The 23,892-nt window shown below is 36.5% G+C and overlaps 2 protein-coding genes across 2 annotated transcripts; one reads left to right on the top strand and one right to left on the bottom strand.

The window, feature by feature from the left end:
- The first annotated feature begins 597 nt into the window (after positions 1-597).
- LOC127181745 (CD209 antigen-like protein E) lies at positions 598-5,073 on the top strand. The gene is made up of 7 exons (XM_051136644.1): positions 598-749; positions 1,344-1,478; positions 1,590-1,625; positions 1,730-1,801; positions 3,242-3,396; positions 4,689-4,798; positions 4,899-5,073. The coding sequence occupies exons 1-7, from the start codon at positions 674-676 to the stop codon at positions 5,071-5,073; spliced, it is 759 nt and encodes a 252-aa protein (XP_050992601.1). The 5' UTR covers positions 598-673.
- A 580-nt stretch (positions 5,074-5,653) lies between these two features.
- On the bottom strand, positions 5,654-23,262 carry zgc:86598 (STKc_CK2_alpha domain-containing protein). Its single transcript, XM_051137375.1, has 14 exons — positions 23,130-23,262; positions 20,545-20,615; positions 17,507-17,637; positions 14,970-15,081; positions 13,911-14,012; positions 13,710-13,760; positions 13,548-13,607; positions 11,209-11,292; positions 10,761-10,871; positions 10,485-10,586; positions 6,660-6,760; positions 6,416-6,564; positions 6,139-6,228; positions 5,654-6,056 (listed from the first exon to the last, which is right to left on the bottom strand). The coding sequence occupies exons 3-14, from the start codon at positions 17,605-17,607 to the stop codon at positions 5,938-5,940; spliced, it is 1,182 nt and encodes a 393-aa protein (XP_050993332.1). The 5' UTR covers positions 17,608-17,637; positions 20,545-20,615; positions 23,130-23,262; the 3' UTR covers positions 5,654-5,937.
- Positions 23,263-23,892: the final 630 nt, after the last annotated feature.

The following is a 23,892-nucleotide window of genomic DNA, read 5'->3' as shown; positions in this document are numbered from 1 at the left end:
ATATAGCTTCTTTAGGTGTAAATTTCGACATTTTTTGATAATATGGCCTAGAGCAGGGGTCACCAGACCCGGTCCTGGAGGGCCGGTGTCCATGCAGAGTTTAGCTCCAACCCTAATAAAACACACCTGAACCAACTAATCAAGGTCTTACTAGGTATACTTGAAACTTCCAGGCAGGTGTTGAGGAAAGTTGGAGGTAAACTCTGCAGGACACCGGCCCTCCAGGAACAAGTTTGGTGACCCCTGGCTTAGAGAGTCCAGAGAATTGTACTGCAGTGTTTTTTTCCCAGACACATGAAATCATACAGGAGAGAAGCCAGTCAGTTGAGTTTGTGGCCAAACCTTTTACAATGGTTGAGTGTTGTTGACTTTTACTGCATATGATAATTCATACTTAGAAAGTAGAACTGTGCACCCACCACAGTCTCGGAAAATCCTATAGGAATGCAGAGTTTGTGTATGCCAGTTCACCTTACTATTTGTGTGTGGACAATATATAGCACTAAATACATTTCTCACTAAATACATTCACACCTCCAGCTGCCATTGTGTGGTATATCGGTTTATTGAATTTGCAGCTCTACTGTCAATGACTTGTTTCCTGTGCTTGTTTTTTCTCTTTGTTTTGTGACTTCCTTTACTGTCAGTCACACGCATCTGTCAAGTTAATAAAATGGATGTAGTCTATGAAAATTCTGAATACATGCGTTCAACAACTGCTTCAAATCACAAGTGCTCCAAATACAAAGGTAAGACAATTTATCAAAAAAAAAAAAAAACTCACAATGTCTGATAAATCGTGTGTTTACTATTATATTATACTGTATTTAACTTTACATTTAGCATTCTAATAAGAATTTTGCATTGATTATTCTTCATGAAAGCACAACAATTATACAATAGGCCTACAGTTTATACAAATACTGTATCCAGTATTTTATACACTATATATACTTTAAATAAAACAAAAGATCAAATAATAGTAGTACTAACTAACAGTACTAATTGTCAATTCTCATTCGACCATTCTGGATCAAAACTACATCAAAGTCATCAAACTCAGCACTATAAACAACTTTTATTACAGAAATATTAAAATTTCTGAGTAAGAATGTCACATTTCCTTCCTTCAAGAACTATGGCTTAGTTTAGACTAATATTTTATCATACGTCAACTTTTATTCTGGTTTAAACTGGTTTTACGAATTATGCAGAATGTGGTGTATGCTTATGCAAAACTGAACTGTATCTAGTTCTTAAAAAAAAAAAAAAAAAAAAAAACACAACAACACACGTTTGACTTGTATAGATAATTATGAACTTCAGCTGCCTTCTAATCACAGATCAGAAGACCCTCAAGAAAGAAGTTACTGTAGTCCATAAATGGATTACGGTTCTTTTGATAGCACTCGGTGTCTGTCTGGTCTTTGCTGTCGGAGGCGTTTGTACTTTGGCAGTACTTATTGAACATGCTACACGTAACTCATTTTACTTCTAAACTCATGTTTCATACCTAAATAAGCATTTTGCATTTATCTACTATATTTGGCATTCTATTGATTTGCATCTGTTGCTTTTTTAAAATTCAGACTCCAATGTGTCTGATGAGGAACACAATGCAACAGGTGAGGAAAATATACAGCAGCCACAACAATTTCACTTCTGATTTGTGTAGTCAATGAAAATTGTCAAATGCTCCACATTCATTGTTTCTTTGTTCTGGTTGCAGATTACAAAGCACAGTTCCAGGCGCTCCGTAACCAGCATGAGGAGACACTTAGAAAGCTGAACAGATTAAATTGTAGGCTACGTCTTAAGAACTGAGCCGTGTGCAAAGTTAAAAAGAGCTTACAGTGGGTACGGAAAGTATTCAGACCCCCTTAAACGTAAACGTTGGTGGACAGCCATTTTTAGGTCTCTTCAGAGATGCTCAATTGGGTTTAAGTCAGGACTCTGGCTGGGCCATTCAAGAACAGTCACGGAGTTGTTGTGAAGCCACTCCTTCGTTATTTTAGCTGTGTGCTTAGGGTCATTGTCTTGTTGGAAGGTAAACCTTCGGCCCAGTCTGAGGTCCTGAGCACTCTGGATAAGGTTTTCGTCCAGGATATCCCTGTACTTGGCATTACTTACTATTCATCTTTCCCTCGATTGCAACCAGTCGTCCTGTCCCTGCAGCTGAAAAACACCCCCACAGCATGATGCTGCCACCACCATGACTGTATTGGACAGGTGATGAGCAGTGCCTGGTTTTCTCCACACATACCGCTTAGAATTAAGGCCAAAAAGTTTTTGGTCTCATCAGACCAGAGAATCTTATTTCTCACCATCTTGGAGTCCTTCAGGTGTTTTTTTTTTTTTAGCAAACTCCATACGGGCTTTCATGTGTCTTGCACTGAGGAGAGGCTTCCGTCGGGCCACTCTGCCATAAAGCCCCGACTGGTGGAGGGCTGCAGTGATGGTTGACTTTCTACAACTTTCTCCCATCTCCCGACTGCATCTCTGGAGCTCAGCCACAGTGATGGGTTCTTCTTAACCTCTCTCACCAAGGCTCTTCTCCCCCGATAGCTCAGTTTGGCCAGACGGCCAGCTCTAGGAAGGGTTCTGGTCGTCCCAAATGTCTTCCATTCAAGGATTATGGAGGCCACTGTGCTCTTAGGAACCTTAAGTGCAGCAGAAATTTTTTTGTAACCTTGGCCAGATCTGTGCCTTACCGCAATTCTGTCTCTGAGCTCTTCAGGCAGTTCCTTTGACCTCATGATTCTCATTTGCTCTGACATGCGTTGTGAGCTGTAAGGTCTTATATAGACAGGTGTGTGGCTTTCCTAATCAAGTCTAATCAGTATAATCAACACAGCTGGACTCAAATGAAGGTGTAGAACCATCTCAAGGATGATCAGAAGAAATGGACAGCACCTGAGTTCAATATATGAGTGTCACAGCAAAGGGTCTGAATATTTAGGACCATGTGATATTTCAGTTTTTCTTTTTTAATAAATCTGCAAAAATGTCAACAATTCTGTGTTTTTCTGTCAATATGGGGTGCTGTGTGTACGTTAATGAGGAAAAAAATGAACTTAAATGATTTTAGCAAATGGCTGCAATATAACAAAGAGCGAAAAATTTAAGGGGGTCTGAATACTTTCCATACCCACTGTAAATGCACACACAGTTACTGTAATATAAAGAGAAAATGTGTCTGAAAGAACAAATAATTGATTAATCTTTACCTGTTTTATTAAAGACAGCACAGGTTGTGCACTTTGTGCCGTCCACTTTATTCATTCTGGAGGAAAGTGTTACTACTTCTCTACGGTCAAGATGAACTGGACACAGAGTCGAGATTACTGTGTGACTCTAGGAGCACATCTAGTGATCATAAACAGCAAAGCAGAGCAGGTGTGTTCAGGTTATACCCTTAATACAGCCACAGTTCAGTATTGTTTAAATCGAAACAAATCGTAATTATATATATATTCTATATGTCCAGTCATCTAAATGTTAAGATGTAAAAAAACATACTGTGACTGTTAAAGTCAGCATAAAATCCTGTTTTACTTATGTAACGTGACATGTTTGGGTGAAACAGACCAAAAAAGGAGGAAGGATTTCATTTTGTGCATCTGGAACTTATTTATTTATTTAGCAGATATTATTATCTAAACTGACTTACAAAAGAACATCACAATGTGTCGATATTTGCAGATTGCAAAGTTTTAAGTAAAAGCTAGACTAGCATACAAGCCTAAGCAGACGTTAAATACAGTAGATACCAAGAAGGTTTTTTCCTTCCCCAAAACAGGAGTCCTTATTAGAAGTTCATTTTTTATGTTTAAGGTTAAGTCTTCTTTAGTCTTCCCTAGGTCTCTAGAAAGCAATATCATGACTCGTTTAAAAAAAAAAATAAAATAAAAATCAGGCACTAATTACAGACAGTGAAAAAATTTGATGTGTGATGTTGTCAGTTAAACGGGATCATTTCCAATAAGACCTGAAATGTGTATTCAAAAAAAAAAAAAAAAAAAAAAAGGGGGGGTCAGTTAAGTATGAAGCCCATTTCCATTAATTGCGACCTTTTGTATCACAATTCTGACTTTTCCCCCTCACATTTGGGAGTTTACATCTCGCAGTTCTGATTTTTCTCAGAATTGTGATATAACTCGCAATTCACAGTTACTGTTGCTATGCTCTGACAAACAACGGCTCTCACACTACACATCATGTTCTCAAAAAGCAAAGACGAAACTAACACGCCAGCAGACAGGGCAGGGCAGGTTACTTCTCGTGTGAAACATGGTCTCAGCTTTAAAATGTTGTCATTTTTAAATTCAGACAATACATTACATTTTGTGGCTCTTTAATGTATCGTGACAGATCACTGTATTGCCGCCGTAGATCAATGACACTTTAAGTCAAAATTGCGAGACATAAACTTGCAATTCTGAGTTTATATCTCACAATTCTGACTTTACAACTCGCAATTAGGAGTTTATGTAAATTCTAGGTAAAAGAAGAGTCAAATCAGAATTGTGAGATAAGTTGCAATAACCTTTTTTTTTTATTCAGTGGCGAAAACAGGCTTTTTTTGTTTGCATGTTGACTTTACATTGCTCTGCTCTGAACCTTTTGTGCATTGCATCAGATCTCACTAGTTGCATGATAATAAAACTGTTTAATTTGTTCTCCTTCAGGATTTTGTTACCTCTAAAGTTAAAGTAACCCACTGGATTGGTCTTAATGATTTGGACACTGAGGGACACTGGGTTTGGGTGAACAACCAGCCAGTTAACGATTCAGTAGAGTATGATATTACACATTAATGTTTAAAATACAAGCTTTGCATTGAAAAACCACCAATACTTGAAGCAGATGTATTTTGTTTAGTTTTTTTTTCCCTGCAGGTTCTGGATTAAGCGAGAGAATGGAAACAGAGAACCTGACAACTGGACTGAAGGCCATCCAGATGGTGAAGACTGTGCTGGTCTGGGACATCAAGGCGGAGAGACAGATTTCTGGTCAGATGCTTCCTGTTTTCTAGAGAAAAGATTTGTGTGTGAAGCTGCTGCAGCGGTTTAATTTATCACTCTTGATCTTTCTCACATTAAAAAAAAAAAAAAAAAAATTCCATACAATTATATTTCTCAAAAACAACTTTAAATGGAACACAAAAAGACACATTTTGAAGAATGTGTCTTTTTGTGTTCCATACCTCTTTCTCCCTGATATTTTACTGCATTACACCCTACTGCAATGAATGTAAAGAAGTGTAAAGTGTTTTTTTTTTTTTGTTTTTTTTTGGTTAGAGTTGCTTATTAGGCAAAACTGGATTCTCTCTACATGAGAAAGCAAATGTATACTTTGTATTAACTGTAAGACTTACTATTTTGTCCTCAGAGTTTTCGAACTGGGGGTATGTTAACAAAAAAAAAAAAGGTCATCTTGTTGGTAAATTTGTTTAAATTTAATGTTTTTTTGTTGTTTTTAATTTACAATAAAATGACTTTGAATAAAAGCATTTGCTTACTGCATAAATGTCGATATGGTTCTTGCACCTTGGTATTTGTCTATGCATTTTATTTGCTACACATTTTAACAAATTTTATTTCCCCAAACCTGTAGAATAACAGCAACTGTTCAAATAACAAACGGAAGGCAATGTAGGGACATATAAAATAAATTTTATTATCCATTTTTCTGAATTTCTACACTGTAGTGGCTTCTATATAGACACCATCATCAGGAAAGACTGCCGGACACTGACGCAACATAACAACTGTCTGCTGAGTGTCCGAGCTTCAATATATAATTATTGTATGGAAAAAAAAGAAAAGAAAAAAGGAAAAAAAAAAAGAAGAAGAAACCTAATTTAGTCTCTCTTTCGTTTGTTTACACTCAACATAAAAATGTGGCCCAGGGCAGAAAGAGCGTGAGTGAGTCTGTTCAGGGTTGGGCACCAGTGGCTGCAGGAACCTGTGTGGCAAGAGCACTCGGAGAGGAGATGACAGGAGAACCTGCAATGTTGGCCATCGGCTGGGACGAGGACATGGATGTGACGCCTCCTGCAGGCAAACAGACAGAATGGTTTGTCACAATTCGTGAGATTTATCAAATGCAAATTTACTCAGAAAGCACGGGACTGACCTGTGATCATAGTGGACGTGCTGACTGGAGTGGAGCCAGTGGACAGTCCTGAAGTGGAGCCCATCCTCGCCTGGTCCTTCACAATGGGATCTGACACGAGACATGAACACAGAGATGAAATTAATGTTGCACATTGAGGCATAATCAGTACAGTACATCAAACTTTTATTTTTTATTGTGTGGTATTTCAAGCATAAGGGCGTTTTACAAGAAAGCACAAACATTATTCTATAAACACATTATGCTTTTAACTACAGTAATGTTCAACAACGCTCACAGAAATAAGGGTGCTCCATGGCCTCACGCGCGGTGAGACGAGCTTGGTGGTCGTAGCGCAACAGTTTGTCCAGGAAGTCCAGAGCTTCAGTACTGACCAGGTGCTGGTTCTCACTGTGGACAAACCGTTCCCACCTTTTCCGGGAATGTCTGGAGAAAGAGTGTTAAAAATAAACTAAATTCAGTTATGTATAAAAGCAGCATGTATAAAAACAAGCCTTGTTTTTAAAGCCTTCTCAACACACCTTCCCAAAATGTCGTTGAACCGTGGATCGAGCTCAATGTTGTATTTGTCGATGTAGTCGTAGAGGTCCTCTGTGCCAAGGACTTTGGCAATCCGTACAAGCTGGAAAAAAAGAGACAGAAATGATTAAAAACAGCAGAGGGCAGCAGCCACTAAATGACAGATCAAAACCAGCTGAATGAAGCGCTGCAGTTGTGATGTGTTTAGGCCAACCAAGAAATTAGCATCACCCTGCATCCCTCCACAAAAATTCTGATGCCTAAATATCAGAATTATATCAGCAGAAGAAAGCAAGCTAAACAAATTACACCATGGTCGCATAACTTCAACATCACAACCAGTAAGCTTCCGACTCTTAGCCTTTATTTGAAAACATTTTCCCTGAAAGTTTGAGCTAGAATGGTTTACACAAGTACAATTATAAACATGACAAGCTGGTGAAAGTGGCTAGTGAGTAGATAAGTTTACCTGTTCAGCATGAAGTTTAATGTGTATGTTTATTTTATTAAAATCACAAGATTTTTTATTATTGATAAATTGTATGCATTATGTATTTTGTTAAAATCGCAAGGTGTATTATTGATGTATTTTATGTGTTTTTATTTACTAAAATCACAAGGTGTATTATTGATGTATTTTTATGCATTTTAAAAAAAAAAAAAAAAAAAAAAAAAACAGGTATTATTGATGCATTTTATGTATTTTTATTTACTAAAATCACAAGGGGTATTATTGATGAATTTTATGTATTTTGTTAAAATCACAAGGGTGTATTATTAATGAATTTTTTGTATTTTTATTTACTAAAAATCACAAGGGGTATTATTGGTGCATTTTATGCATTTTTATTTACCAAAATCACAAGGGGTATTATTGATGTATTGTATGTATTTTTATGTATTTTGTTAAAATTACAAGGGGTATTATTGATGAATTTTATGTAGTTTTATTTACTAAAATCACAAGGGGTATTATTGATGAATTTTATGTATTTTTATGTATTTTGTTAAAATCACAAGGGGTATTATCGATGTATTTTATGTGTTTTGTTAAAATCACATGGGTGCATTATTAATTAGTTTTTTTTGTATTTTTATTTACTAAAAATCACAAGGTATATTATTGATATATTTCATGTACTCTTATTTACTAAAATCAGATAGGGTATTATTGATGTATTTCATGTATTTTTATTTACTAAAAAGATCACAAGGAGCATTACTGACATAATTTTGTGATTTTGTGAGACTGTGGTGTTTGGACCTCTGTCCCTGTAGGGGGTTCTGGGGGTATGGCCCCCCTGGAAGAAAATTTTGCACATTTTAAAGCTAAATTCATCTTCAAAATTAACAGCTCCAACAAACTAAAAGAAAAAGCTGGTGAATTAAACTTGAACTTGAGGTTTAAAGTCAGCTCAGTCCTCTTTTTAGTTGTGATATAGTGGCTTAGTCTAAGTTACACTCACACTGGTGAATTTGGAAGCCAAATTAATTACAACATAACTATAATAATGGTTTTATACTATTATTCCTATGACAATAGCCATATACTGTAAAACAATTGCATAGTAAAATAAATGAAAATGAGTATTTCGCAGGTTTTATATTAATTTACCTTATTCTACAGTAGGGAAATTACAATACTTTTGTCCTAATTTCTACAATTGCAAGCAGAGCCTAAAACTAACATTTTGCCACATCTAGTGACATGAGAAAATTTACTGGCCATAAATATTTTTTCCCAGGCCATGAAACAAAGATGCTACATACATGTAGCATGAGCAGTTTTTTTTTATTATTATTATTATTTAAATGGTCTGACTTATCTTTGTGAAATTATGCTATAATCTTCATAAAACAAAACCAGCAGACAGCCTGAGTTTCATTCTCTGACAGCAGGTGGCGCTGATAAGAGGAAAATACCATCAAAACTTCTCTGAAGTCAGTTCCCTTTCAGAAATACACTCATATAAACCCCCACCCAGAGTATTTGTATTTTTATTCCAAAAAAGCAGTGATCTTGCTCTGCCTGTACAGTATTTTCTTTTTGCACGTTTTTAGTTCTTGCTCGCAAGAGATAAACCTATGATCTTTTGTTTTGGCAGAAACTGCAGTTGAGCTTTTATTTAGGCAGGAAACTCCAGCTTCAGTGAAAACAGGCTTACAAATCACAGGTTAGAGGTTATCTAGTGAAATTCTGTAAATATTCGCCAATTAATAATCTTGAAAATGATGCTAATGTGAAAGGATAAATGGTGCCTGTTGCGTTCCCAAATGCGCGATAAACTCGCAGCACATTCAAAAACAACGTTCACCGCATTCACTGTCAATCAAAGGAGCTGCTCTGACTCCGACACACAGCAAACACCAGATCACGAGCTGATCGCCTCAATCAAGTGCACGCTTTACTTTAAAACAGTCAAGCAGTGCAAACAGACTTCATCAAGGGACAAAGCCATATTGCACTTTCAGTTTTTGTTCATTTGACCGATACTTTACAGAAGCAATGGCACGAAACAATGTTAAAGTCCTTTTATAAATATATTTTCGGATTATTATGAAACTGCGGTGGGGCAGATTAGACAGTGGCGGGCTGCCACAGTCTGGTTAATGAATGGGAAACACTGTTGTTGATGTATTTTATTAAAATCACAAGGCAGTATTATTGATGTATTTACTAAATTTGTGTATTTTATTAAAATCACAAGGCAATATTATTGATGCATTTTGTTAAAATTAATAAAATGTGTTAACCAGTGTTGGGGTAACACATTACAAATAACACGAGTTACGTAATAATTTTACTTTTTTCAAGTAACCAGTAAAGTAACGCATTACTTTTGAATTTCTAAGAAAATATCTGAGTTACTTTTTCAAATAAGTACTGCCAGTTACTTGTTTCCCTATTTATTGATTGACAAGTCTCCTGTCAGGAAATTGGGAGTAAACATGATGTTACTGTATTCTAGACTATAAGTGAACATGCATTAATTCATCTCACTCACAAAAAACAGATTCTGTATTCCTCAAAACGAATAAAAACAGTGAAATGCAACCTCAGAATATGACACAAACCTGCAATAATTAAATATGTTAAATAAAACATAAAAATAAAATATCCTTTATGTATTTAATCCCATTTTATTAACCAGTGTCTTTGCTGCTGACCTTCAATGATGCCATTCAACCATACTAGTAAGCAAAAATTACTTTAGATAAACTAACATTTGTGCTTCATTTTTTTTTTGCTGAAGAGTGATCTCCTGCATAAATGTACTTTTCTTTCAGCCTGAGGTGAATTCATTTCACTTTTGGTGTAAAAGGGCTTTTACATTAGAATTGTTTTATGCTAAAAACAAAGAAGCAAGCCCTGCCCAGATTTAAAAAGTAATGCAAAAAAGTAATGTAACTTATTATTTTCCATAAAAAGTACCTAAGTAACATAATTAGATACTTTTTCAGGGAGTAACGCAAAATTGTAATGCATTACTTTTAAAAGTAACTTTCCCCAACACTGGTGTTAACCACAGATCTTTTTAACATCAAATAATCTACTGAAAAAACGCAACTGCTTTGGGACAATGGTACCGTTATTGTTAAAATGCTTTTTGGGTTTTAGCCTAGAAAAATACATCATGCCTGCAGCATTATGCCTACTACAATTCATATACTTCTGAGTATGCAAAGCAAGTACTGCACTTTTTATGAATTAATTTTTGTCTGGTTTCCGATGTTGTAGTTTGTTCTTTGTTATAGTAATTCTGGTCACGCTACAATAGCATGGTAACAATAAATACTTGAAAAGGCCTAAAAGCAGCAAGTCTCACCTGATCGTAGTTGTCGTGTCCATGGAAAAAAGGCTCTTTCCGGAAGATCATACTCGCCAACATGCAGCCTAAGCTCCACATGTCTAAACTGTAGTCATACATCTGTGGGACAAAAGCAACATGAGCTTCAAAAGATCAGCAAACTTGCCCAACAACTAAATTGTTGCACTGCTTCTGTATGTGTATGTTTATTTAACAAATGCTTGAAAAGATGCAAACCAAACAATAAAAAACCCTGTTTGTATCCCTGCATCTTGTTTCCTGTGTGATTCTCACCTGATAGTCCACCAGCAGTTCAGGTCCTTTGAAATATCGAGACGCCACCCTGACGTTGTACTCCTGACTAGGGTGATAAAACTCCGCTAAGCCCCAGTCTATCAGACGCAGCTAAATGACAAAACACACAAAAACAGACAAGAATCAAATGTGAATTCAGTTATTTGGGGAATAATTAATGATTCATGACATGATTTGTGAGATTCGCTCTCACATCAGCGTCAATGCTGACGCAGAGAACATGCAGTTTGTAGACTTGATCTTAATCTTAAATTCGATATTGCTCTAATGTGCTTGACGTCACAGCAGCAAACAATGCTTCTCTTTTACTAGAGCAAACTCTGATTTGAGGTTGGTGCATGTATGTGAGCTCATCATTCAGCCAATCAGAGTTGCAGAGTGTGATGGCGTAACACAATGGTTGACGTGAGCAATGAGCTGACAGTACCTTTCTGTGTTCATGGTCGATCATTACGTTGTGTGGCTTCACATCTCTGTGCATAATTCCCATACTGTGGCAGTAATCCAAAGCCTGAGAGAAATAAAGAGACAATCTTAGAACTAGACATTACAAATACCTACATTTCCACATCGTCTGACAAATAAATAATAAAAATAAATAAATAAATAAAACAAATAAAGTAGCTGATGAAATATTTCAATTTTATTTAATTTTATTTAGAAGCGCTTTAAGGCATTTAAGCACATATGAAAAACACATTACACATATGAAAAATACATTATTTAGCAAGCTTGTAACCACCTAAATCAGCGATTTAACCCTCTGGTGCTCTTCGGTCGCTTTTGACCGGCATGATTCAAGCAGGCTAAGTGGTCGTAAAAAAAATAGTCACACTTGTGCTCTTCGGTCTAAAATGACCGACCATAGGAAATGAATGGGAAATCGACAAAAATACAAATATTCAGAGAATTTTTGTGTGTACAATCTACAAATTCTCCACAATGCTGAAAAAAAGTACACAGCAGTGAAGGGGTGACACTCTAAAACACACCCATTCATAAACACACCCATTCACACACACACACACACACACACACACACATTATATACACACCTCTCTTCGGTCACTTTTGACCAAAACATTTTCGGTTTTGAATTTTCAAAAAAATCACAGCTTCATCAGAATGGTACCAAATTCAGTGACTTTTATGGCATTTGGAATGTGAACACACATAAAAAATGAGGGAACGATTCCAAAAAAAAAAAAAAAAAAAAACAACTTGTGGTTGTTTGGTCAAAAATGACCGACCACAGGAAATGAATGGGAAATCGACAAAAATACAAAAATTTAGAGAATTTTTCTGTCTCTTTCTCACACATCCACACACACGCACAAATGAACTGTAACATAGCAAATTGAGAATATGTAAAATAAAAAAAATATATACAAAAAAATTACATATCCAGAGTGCAAAAGACACACACTCTCTTGCATATACAAATTCAGAGAGTATCTATGTATACAATCTACAAATCAGTTGCAACGCTGAAAAAAGTGAAGGGGTGACACTGATGTAGACACATCCACTCACACACAGACGTGCACACACACACACACACACACACACACACAAACACACCTATGAACTACGGTGTCTATAAACAGAGCAGAGTTTTGAGAATTAATTTTAATTATTCTCAATGGCAAAAAATGGATATTAATTACAGCATAAATATTAATTATTACCACAAAACCCTCTCAAAATGCAAAATAAAAAATAAAAAATATTATTAAACAAAAATGAATTCGAATGGTTTTACTGAAAAAAATTACAAGATGCGTTACAGGTGTCCGGTCACTTCTGACCGCGAAGAGCACAAGTGTGACTCCGAAACGAAGAGCACCAGAGGGTTAAAATAGCATTTTAGGCAAATCCCAAAGGGTAAATGTCAACTTTTTGAGTGTTCAGAGTATATTACTGCACTGTTTTTTTCCAGATTGAGTGAAAAACCTAGGACTGGTTTGCAAAAGTAGGTTTTTTACATCTGCTCAATAATTTAACAAACGACTTGATTGACAGCGGTTGTTCTAGAGGAAACCTATCTTATGATACGAATATCATGCGTATGTGCAAAAAATTTTACAACATACAATTGTTTGCACCCTTGAAAAAGGCAATATTGGCCCCCCCTGTGGGCGATTACTTTCAAATTTCTCTCAGACTTTTGGGACCGTGAGTCAAACAGAATCAGCCTCCGTTAACTTTGTCTAACAGGTGCTTAAAATTCGCCGGCCAGTAGTGGCCATGTTTTTCGAGATACACAAATGTCCTTATAGACACCTGTGGCACTTTGGACCAAGACTTCCACACCGATTTTAATGTTGATAGGACGAATGGTTGTGCAGTTATAACCATTTCTATGTTATTATAGCGCCACCAAAGTGGCCAAGCTCCGTGATGGTTTTCCTGTGACCTTAGGTTGAGATCTTACACAAGTGTTCTGAGTTTGGCGGAGATATCTCATTCTGTTCAGGAGTTAAAGGCATTTTACTAAAAGTGGCCCTGCCCATTTGAACATTTTGGCACCCCATTTGCAACGGTGAGCCGTAAGTTAAACTTTTTTTTGATAACTACTGATATTCACTCTCCAGAGAATCTTTCTGCACTGTTTTGGTTCCAATCGGGTGAAAAACCTAGGATTAGTTCGCAAAAGTATGTTTTTCCAAAAATGCGAAATACCCGAACATTTCACCAGGCTTATGATACTAAATAGGTATTCAGGTTTAGACTTGTGATTCCTGAATGATATAAGAAGGAACTTACCTTTAGGATCTCATACATGTAGAACCGAATGTCATAGTCCGATAGCGTTTGATACAATTGCTGCATGACAGAACAAGAGGATGCTTGAGTTTGACTGCACCAATTTTTGTTACATTATTTGAGGTATCGGTACTGATTTAGCAGGTATCAGAAGTGATTTACCTTGAAGTCTGTGTTGTTCACATGTTCAAAAACCAGAGCTGGGGTTCGAGACTTCAGAGAGAAAAGCAAGAGACAGTTAGAGACACATTTGAAACACACTATATGCAAGTACATGCATGTAACTGCACAAGTTTGATTTCACATGCTGCATTCGCAACAATATTTTTAGATCCAACATCATCTTCAAGAAAGCCAACTGACCACTGGATCCTTGACAATGTCTAGAAGTGTAATGATGTTGGGGCCGCCTCTCAAATTCTCCAAAATTTTAATTTCCCGCTTGATTTTCTTCTTCTTTACTGGCTGCATATGGATAAAGAGACAAAAACGCAACAAACTCAATAAAGATAAAAACATAAAACAGCATTTGTGACTCATTTAACATCCATAAAGTGATATTTCAGAGTTGAACAGGATATTCAGTGGGAAACTTTTACGATAACTTCCATTCATTTGTGATTACGGGATAAGAATTTTTTTAAAATAAAGATTCTATAGATTCTATTCTATAAAATTTAACTTAATTTTAAAATACATAGATTTATAAATGAAAGAAATCGAGTAAATTTAAGGTATTTATTTATGCAACCAACCACTGGTTGCAGCCAAAAAAAAATTGATTTAAGAGTTGGGAGAAAGTTTTTTCACTTGACAATGGGTTTGAAAAGCAACGGCTTTGAGAAATCAAAGAAAACAGACCTGAACTCATACTGCCACAAGCACAACTACATCATTGCTTCATTCAGATATATTAAGAATGAAAATAGGCTCAATTTTGATTTCATATTGGATGTCATTTGACGCAATGACATCCAATCTGACTGCGTCTAGACTCAATCTGTGCAGCTTCATCCTTCGTGTCTCCAGGTAGGGGAAGTTCATCGCACATGACTGGCTACATTACAGGACAACTGCGCTAATCTTCAAAACTATTTATCACTTAGCTTGAAAAGAAGCTCTCAGCTCGTCGGGTGTTATCGCTAGAATCTAGAGCTTTCTCTGGTTAAGCGGAGGAGGCGGGGGGAAGGAAAGAATTCGGCAGGCACCCGTTCATCTGAACGCCGGCCAGCAGCTTCTGGTTTCGATACCATCCGCTGCCTTCCATAACATAAACAGGCTTATCGCAGCAGACGTTTTTGTCAACTACTCGGAAAATGAGAAGCTGGAGAGGAACGTGAAGGCTTCTGGTCTTCACTGTCCCACTGAACCCAACCTGACTTGACCGAGGGCTGGTCAGAATGCAACAACGTTGCTCCTCACCTTGAGTATTTTGACGACTACTTTCTCGTTGTTTGTGATGTTGATGGCTTCAAACACTTCGCTGTACTTTCCTCGGCCGAGTTTCCGCACCAGCTGGTAGTCATCTTGATTCCTGTTGACAAGACCGACAGCTGTTATTACAACTACAAATGAAATGCCAGTCCAGACAAACAAAGACATCAGCACTGTTGCCCTGCAGAGAAATATTTCACACTACACACTGCAAAGAATCCTGGGACTCCGAAATGATACCTGATATTTGATTATTAAACATGAAAAGCTTCCAAAATAGTGAACCAATTACCATTTTTTTGCTATTACTGCAATTGTAATCGAACAATAATGCCTTTAAGACCCCTGTGATGTGCTCAATTCAGTTGCACTGAATTAAGATTGAAACATGTAATTGAGAACAGGCAATGAGCTTTAGTTTTAATAATGTTGACCTTTTTTTCTAGACCTAATTTCATTAATCAATAGCATGCTTAATTAATTGAAATCATGCAACTATTAACCATTAGTCTTCCATAGTAGCATGCATTTAGATCATGATAATCAGTTAAAACCACAAATATAGCACCTCAATACCACAGTAAAAAATGTAATATACTTTCTATGTAGTTGTATAAAAAAACAGTAGTCTAAACACATTTAGTATACATGCATTCATATATACAGTAACGATACATCTCGGTTCGGTGCATGAGGCCTTACAACGAATACACGTAATTCACCCTCAATCCAGAAGGGGGGCGCCCGCAATAATGCAACTCTGTTTGATAACCGCCGCCAGAAGAACAGCGAATGCCAGGAGTTGCGCTCTTGAAAACAAAAACCACTAGACAGTGACCATGTGCTGATTCTGAACGCGTCTCTTACTGACAAAGGACTATAACGTTACTTTAAAGGCTTGCGCACTCAACTCTCTGAGAAATGGAGCTTTGTGCTCTTGCATCCTACCTCTCTCATTCGGCACAAATCCAAATAATCCATAACATTTTCATATTTGCGATGTGTCCAAATGCCAAACTATTATTTATTGGGTAAATTATAGACTTTGTACTTCAGTCACGCTCTAACGATGACACAGCGAGGTGGACGCCCTGATGTTTGGCTCACTGTGTTTTATTTTGATAAAGTACCAACTGTACTGTCAAGTTAGCAATGCTAGAAGGCTGGAACTGATGTTTTGTGTTTGTGTGCGCCGGCACGATTCCTTATACCAGCAAAATCAACTTAAACAAAAACCAAATAGCATGTCGCTTCCTGCAATTTGAGTTTCCTTTCTGTCACAAAACTGAACTGAAACTCAGCAAATATAGGCTACATTATGTGTCGCACAGTTTTTTTCCCTTGTCTGCCAGTTAACTAAATTTAATATATTTATATATAAGTATTTATTTCTTGTATATACATATGCACTGCAGATTTTATAACCTATATATTACATTAATTTGATATAATATTTAGTATTTTCACATGTAGGTGGAAAAAAACTGTAATTTGTACTACTGTAGGTTTAAATGAAAAGAAACCAAGCATAGTAGATTTGATTTATTTTTTTCTGTTGTACCGAAATCGTATCAAACTGTGACCCTCAAACTGAGGTACGTACTGAACCGTGACATCTGTGTACAGTTACACCCCTAGTATAAATGCATAAACGCTATAGCTTAATCACAAAAAAATACTGTAATTATATTCCATTACTCCTCCTTCAACACATTTAATACGTCTACATTAATAATATATTAAAATTCGACAGGAACACCCACATTTCTGACACAATACCATGGTGCATTTAGTGCTACTACAGTAGATTATGGTAAATGATGCCAATTTGTAGAATAAAAAGCCTTCTGAGTATATTGTTGTGCACAGTGTCTCTCCTGTTTGTCAGCACTGTATCATCTGGCTATAAACAGAGTTATGTGTGTTCACCGCTGAATTCAAGTGCTTCAAACTAGATCTTACAGCACTGTTTAGGGGTCGTGTGACCAAGATTCATCAGCGAGTGAACGCTGATGTCGAGCAGAGTTGAACTTTAAGTCGAGCAGATAAACGGTCTGAATAGCATGCTTCAAATGACTAGCGCTCTTTCGTTCCACCTTTGTCGCATAAACTTTATATCGAACATTTTTCAAACTCTTGGTATTGTTTATTGAGGAAATTTATATTGCGCAATAATTATTGTTAACGATTTATCACCCAGCTCTAGTATGTTATATGACGATAGTAAAATGCTCATGAAATGACTCTCAGAGCAGTTCTAGAGACTATGTTCATGTACTCTGTATAATTGCAATAACACTGTGAAATATTTTTCCAATTTAAAATAGGTGTTTTACATTTGAATATGTGTTAAAATGTAATTTATTCCTGGGATGCAAAGCTGAATTTTCAGCATCATTACTCCAGTCTTTTTCAGGTTTTCAGGACTGTGGTAACCCTGTAAGTTTTTGCGATGTTCAAAAATCAAATCAAATCAGAGCCCACATTGTCATCACATGCCGAACAAAATCAGTCTCATCACTCACCCCCACTCTACGACGTGAGATTCATAGTCCCAGTATTCCCGCGGTCTCTGTGTGTTGACGTCTGGATAAACACGGGATCGACTCGTGACAGGGCCGGACATGATCTGGATGTGTGGCTGCTCCTGTCAGGGCTGTGAACACACAAAAACACAATCAATACAGGGACAGCACTATCAGGCTGATGTGTATCAATAGGATCGACTAAAATAAAAGGCTTGGGGGCTGAAATCTGTGGCCTCATTTGCACGTGGACTTAGTAAAGCATCAAAGGAACGACAAATCTACCACTGGGATGTTTGGCTTTACTGGCCCCTGGCTACGACACGGACCCCTGACTGATAAATTGGATTAAGGTTCTGAAACTCTGCCCACATGGAGGAAAGTTTTAATCTAGATGCAAGCAGACCGAAAAAGACTCGACCAACACGGCCCAAAAGGTGTCAGCACATTCTTTCAGGAATGTGGCTTAAGAACACAATACTGTTGTTGTTTTTTTATATACATTTTAATTTGATTGACTGAAGTTCTGTACTCTACATACAAGACGACAGAATACGGAACATAATAAGAAATGAGATCCAGGTGGTTACTGGACCCGTAACCAGTCCTGTTTCCAAGGTCGAACCTGTTGGAATAATCCACTGAGTGTAATTTACGACCCAACCCCTGCTTCTCTTTCACCTGCTGACCTACCTGATAAAGAGTTTGTCACTGCATATCAAAAATCATCAAGAACACTCCAGGACTTCTAGTAAGTTAGGTAATGAATAACAGCTACTGAGCTGTGCGTGGTCGCTTACTAGCTCAACTCATGTCTCAGGTCTGTTTTTTATTGCCATTTTATCATCCATCAAGTGAGAATCACTTTTTAGCAAAAGCACAGTTCTCCTAAATCAGCTAGGTGAAACATTAAAAACACTAAATAATTAGCAATGGACTCTTTTCACAGACCGAAATGATGGATTCCCACAGTCATTAATATAAGATTTAAATATATTTTTTGTACATTCAGGGCTCTACAAGGCAACCATTTAGAATAAGAATGGTTACTGAATGAGACTATGAAAAAATATTTAGGAGCACCATCTGCGACTGACCCGATCAGCATATTTGTTAGGGATGCAACAATACAGTTAGTCCACGGTTCAATACGTACCTTGGTTTTTAACCATGGTTTTCAGTTCGGTTCTGATATCTTGCCACTTCAGTGTGGGTTTTTTTGCAACAAATTAACAAAATTCTCACGTAAACCTCTGTACACTAGAAAAAGCGTGGTTTAGTACATGTCTGCTTAATTTTTCTTTTGAGAGAGGTATTATTTTTTCGATTTTTACGCAAAATATAATGGGTTTCATTCATACTGAGTGTATGTTTTAGTTTCATTTTATATTAATCTAATATTTCTGTATTCAAAATTTTATATTTAAAATATTAATCTCAATAATAAACATTTATGAATTTGACTGCACTCATGCCACCTCTGAGCCTCATTAAACATGAAAATATACCTACAAGGCACTTTTGTGTTCTTCTGTGCCACCTCTGTAGTACAAATTAATTTTGTACTGATTTAATTTGATTGGTAACTTATTCTTATTCTACTTGTTCCTATTCTTCTGTTTTAATTAGAAATTTTAAAAAGCTTATAAAATATAATTTGACATAAAAGACGACATACTATAAATAAAGTTAGAAAAATGCCAAAGTTTAGTTTTTACCTCTTACAAAGGTAAAAACTAAATTCCCCTGTAAATCACTTCAAGGAGTGAAATATCACCTCATAATATGAAGGATAATTTTTTAATCAGATTTTTGGATTATTAATTAGAAGGTGCTTCTGAAATTTTGACTGTGCTCCTAAATTTTTTAGGTTAAGGAGCACAAGTGTTCCTACAAAGAAATTATTTGTAATTGTGATGTTTTTAATCATCCAATTAGACTCTCATTCTGATGGCACCCATTCAAATTTGATCAAATTTTCCATTTTGGGTGAACAATTCCTTTAACGCTGCTGTATGAGAGTTTTAGGCACAGTGGTACAGGCACAGTAATTTTCAAGCACTTAAAAATACACTAGCAACCAAAATAAATAGATGCCTGTCAAGCAATGCATTTCCTTACTTTACCTGTAGCCTCTTTACAGTAGAAAAAACAGCGGCTTCGCCACATTAAAACAGAAATCAATTATTTTACGGCAGGTCTGAATGCATCTTATCACATCTGAAAACAGGAACCTCCTGGTTTAATGAACAACTGTTCTGATACAGTACTGGGATCAGCGCTGTAATGGAGACTGGCCTGCAGGACCCCAGCGTGATTAGATTTCATCTATGCCTGTTCTACTGTAATTTCCTTTAACTGGTTGAAAAGGAAACCAAATCATCCTTTTTCCATTCCAACTTCATTGCGAAGCCAAAACAGAGACAAATCAGACCAGAATCTGCTTAAAAACCATTCAGTTCCCTGTCAGAAAAGTTGTGTTTTTTAAATTCATCCCTTTAAAAGAACATCTCTTGCTGTTTTTAAGATGGCATATTAAGTTAAAAACAGCCAAACTTGCATGTCTTATGTAAATCTTGCTTAAGTAATGCATCAGATCAGGATCTCATAAAACCATGAAACCAGCCTAATCATCCATGTTTTCCCCAAGACCAATTAATCAACTAATCATTCAGGCGTCACGTATAAACGTATGTAGTTTGGCACATCCTTATTTACAGATTCTCAAGACATCAAGCAGGGATACTGGAACACAAATACAATGGGAGTCTACCATCAGAAACAATGGATAATTTTGTATTGCCAGATGGGATTTTGGTTTGATCAACATTCCAAAGATTCCTGCCTTCGCCGTCGGCCACCTCAGAAGAGCACCGAACCTGATATCACATGATTCACAAAGCCTGTATTCACTCGCAGCCATCACTCGTATCGCAGACCAAAAATGACATGATCTAATCTACAGATGGACGAGGATCAAATATGTCGACGCGCTTTAGCTCCTCAGCGTGTCAAATGAGGTTTCAACCCTGACTCACCTTAAACTGTACTTGCAGGCAGCCTTGGGGAATCTTGCGGTGATTTTACACGAGGGTGACGCTCCAAACACCTGCAAGGCAAAGCAAAACAAATAACTTCAAGACTTGCCACTGACGTCAGTATTGGACTCGCACAGATGTTCATTTGTTTGTTTGCATGAACAAAACCTGTTGTGTGCAGCCCAATCGGGCTGCTGGCAAACTCAAAGCAACATTTGTGCTGAACACACCAACTCAAAAACACATCCATAAACATTTATTAGGAAACATGCCACCATTTTCCAATCACTAGACTCACTAGGATGTAACACAAAGGCATCTGCAGAGTTTTATAAAACTAATTTAAGACCTGCACAAATAAAATTAATACCGTATATCCATACAGAATCCATACTGAAGTAACATACCAATATATAAAAACATACAAATTAGAATGATCGACTGATATTGTTTCTTCATCGCAACAGATTTGGATTAATTAGCATTTACCGTTACATCACTTGCTTACCAATGGATGCTCTGCAATAAACGGGTGCCATAAGAGTCCAAACAGCTGATAAAAACATCACTATAATTTAAAAGTAATCCACACGACTCCAGTTAATCAATTAACGTCTTGTGAAGCACAAAGATGCGTGTTTATCAGAAACGCTTTTAACTTTTAAATCACTGCTTCTAGCAATAAAGTCGATAATCCATAATAACGCTTCCTCCAGTGAAAAAGTCCATCTCCTGTTGTCCTTTCATATCCAAATTCACTGACATATTTGTTGCTTTGAACTGTTTTGGCTTGCTTAACCTGTGCCCATCTCTCTCCTGATTCAGAAGAGAACAGAGGACTTGTATTTTAGATGCAAGCAAAAATCATCAAAAACATCTCTGCATTTTCTTACAAACGTGCAACTTTTCACTTCACCAGAGGTTAATTGATGGACTGGAGTGATGTTGATTACTTGTGGATTATTGTAATGTTTTTTATCAGCTCTTGGGACTCCCATTCTGACGGCACCCATTCACTGGAGAGGAAACACTGGTGAGCAAGTGATGCAATGATAAATTTCTCCAAATCTGTTTGATGAAGAAACAAGCTACATCTTGGATGGAATGAGGGTGAAAAAAATGTAATCAAATTTTTAATTTTGGGTGAAACGTTCCTTTAAACCATAACATAATGTAATTAATCTGAATTTAAGATATTTTATAGACTATGCATGCCATGAACCAACATTTTCTGTGAATAAAACAAACTGAAAACACGTTCTGTTCAAATGTACAGACAGTCAAGGTGCTTTTCTTAGAAAATTAGTCTGATCTCCAATCTAAAATTTTGTTTGGTCACATTTAATATTTATAAAATATGTATTTTTCCAACCACTTGCCACCACGTACTAGGTACTTCCTGGAGATCAACCCAAGCAAACAAACACCCGTGGATAGAAACCAATACTTAACGCAGGATGCGTCTCAAAACCTAGTTTACCTAAATAACCAATGAATTTCCATGCCTAGGATATTTTATACAAGACTGTATTCACCAAGACCAATTTCTAGCCTATGGAAGATTTTAGAGAAAAATACATTCACTACTGAAACCTCAATGACTTTTTCATACCCTTAAATCTCAATTTAGATTTTTCCAAGTATTCCATCACTGTTGGAAATGTGTCTGAATTTTCCTAATAACACAAGACAGTCTCGCTACTCTTAAAACCAACAGAAGAATACTTATTCTGCCAGGGAAAAAGTGTCCCATTACCTATAGTCTATATTTTTGGGCGGCACAGATGTGTTTCAAATGTGTCTATGATGCCTAAAAACACTGGATTGATAGTTAGCTCACTAGGTTTTTTATTTGAAAAATATGCTTCGGGATCAGTGTCTCCATGGATTTACCCCTCCAACCAGTTTACCACCATGCAGAATGATACTAGATACTGATAAACATATTTCAATACAAAATCTTTAACCTCATACAAAACCTCTATTTTGAAGAAGCATTAAACGTAACCTTTCTCAGTCTTTTACATTACCTGCATCTCAATGAGTGAGCTTAAAACATCATTTGCAGCCTCTTCACAAAATCCAAACAGGCTGTTACACATTTTAAAACCTTTAAAAAGGTTTCTACAGATTTAGAATGGAATGAGAGGTTAAATGAATGAATGAATAAAGGACCAAAATCAGCCATGGAGCTCAAACCCTCATTCAGATCAGGATGTAGAGCATCAGTTAGAAGCTAAACTAACAGCCTGCCTAAATTGTACACACTCGTAACCACTCAGCTAATTTATTTTCAACTGAATCCACACTTAAGCACATTCCCGACAACATTTAAGTATTACACAGTTAAAATCCCATCAAATCATCGAGTTTATCTTATATTTCATTAGCATATCATCACGTTAGCCACAGCCATGCTAACGTTCCATCATCCACACAATAAACACATTTCTAAAGACACAAAAGGGCACAATACGCAATACAAAACCCCCTCGTCTTCCCCACAACGATTTAAGGGTCATATACAGGTTAAAAGTTAATAGTTAATAACAAAAAGTATTAATATAAAGGGCGGTTTGTATTACCTCTCAGCTCTGTGTTAATATGGCGGCGGCGAAGTTAGCGCGAGGAGACGCAACGCTCTTCCGGTCCTACAGGGGGCGCGTAGCAGCGGTGCTCTCACTGATACTGGCTTCCGTTCAAACACACTGGGTTTTCTGGTCCTCCCACTCTGTAAACGGGCTTTTGATTAATTTAGTTATGCGTTAAACAAATTTCACACCCATAAATGCATGTTTGATAATAAAAACCCAACTTTACGTGTGTGTGTGTGTTTTTTAAGTCTGTACATTAGTCGTTTAAAGTACTTTTTTATTCCTATTCTAATTTTTATATTATTTCTCTTCTCTGGCAATTTTATTTATTTATTTCTATAGTTATTTTTTTTCTTCTTGATGTGTATTTGCATTTGAACTAAAGTACATGCTGTTAAAGTTATTACGTAAATAAAATAATACATGACGTCTCTCTACACTACAGCCAAAAGTTTTTGAACCCTTAGATTTTTAATGTTTTTTTAAATAAGTCTCTTCTGCTCACCAAGCCTGCATTTGTTTGATCCAAAGTACAGCAAAAACAGTAATATTGTGAAATTGTTTTACTATTTAAAGTAACTGTTTTCTATTCGAATATATTTTAAAATATAATTTATTCCTGTGATTTTAAAGCAGATTTTTTTGCATTATCACTCCAGTCACATAATCCTTTAGAAATTATTCTAATTTTCTGATTTGCTGCTCAATAAACACTTACGATTATTGTGATGCTGAAAACAGCGGAGTAGTTTTT

The sequence above is a fragment of the Labeo rohita genome, chromosome 19 (genome assembly GCF_022985175.1).
Source record: "Labeo rohita strain BAU-BD-2019 chromosome 19, IGBB_LRoh.1.0, whole genome shotgun sequence".
NCBI classification, from domain to species: domain Eukaryota; kingdom Metazoa; phylum Chordata; class Actinopteri; order Cypriniformes; family Cyprinidae; genus Labeo; species Labeo rohita.
The sequence above is the reverse complement of the archived record's forward strand: the minus strand, read 5'-3'. Positions and strand labels throughout refer to the sequence as shown.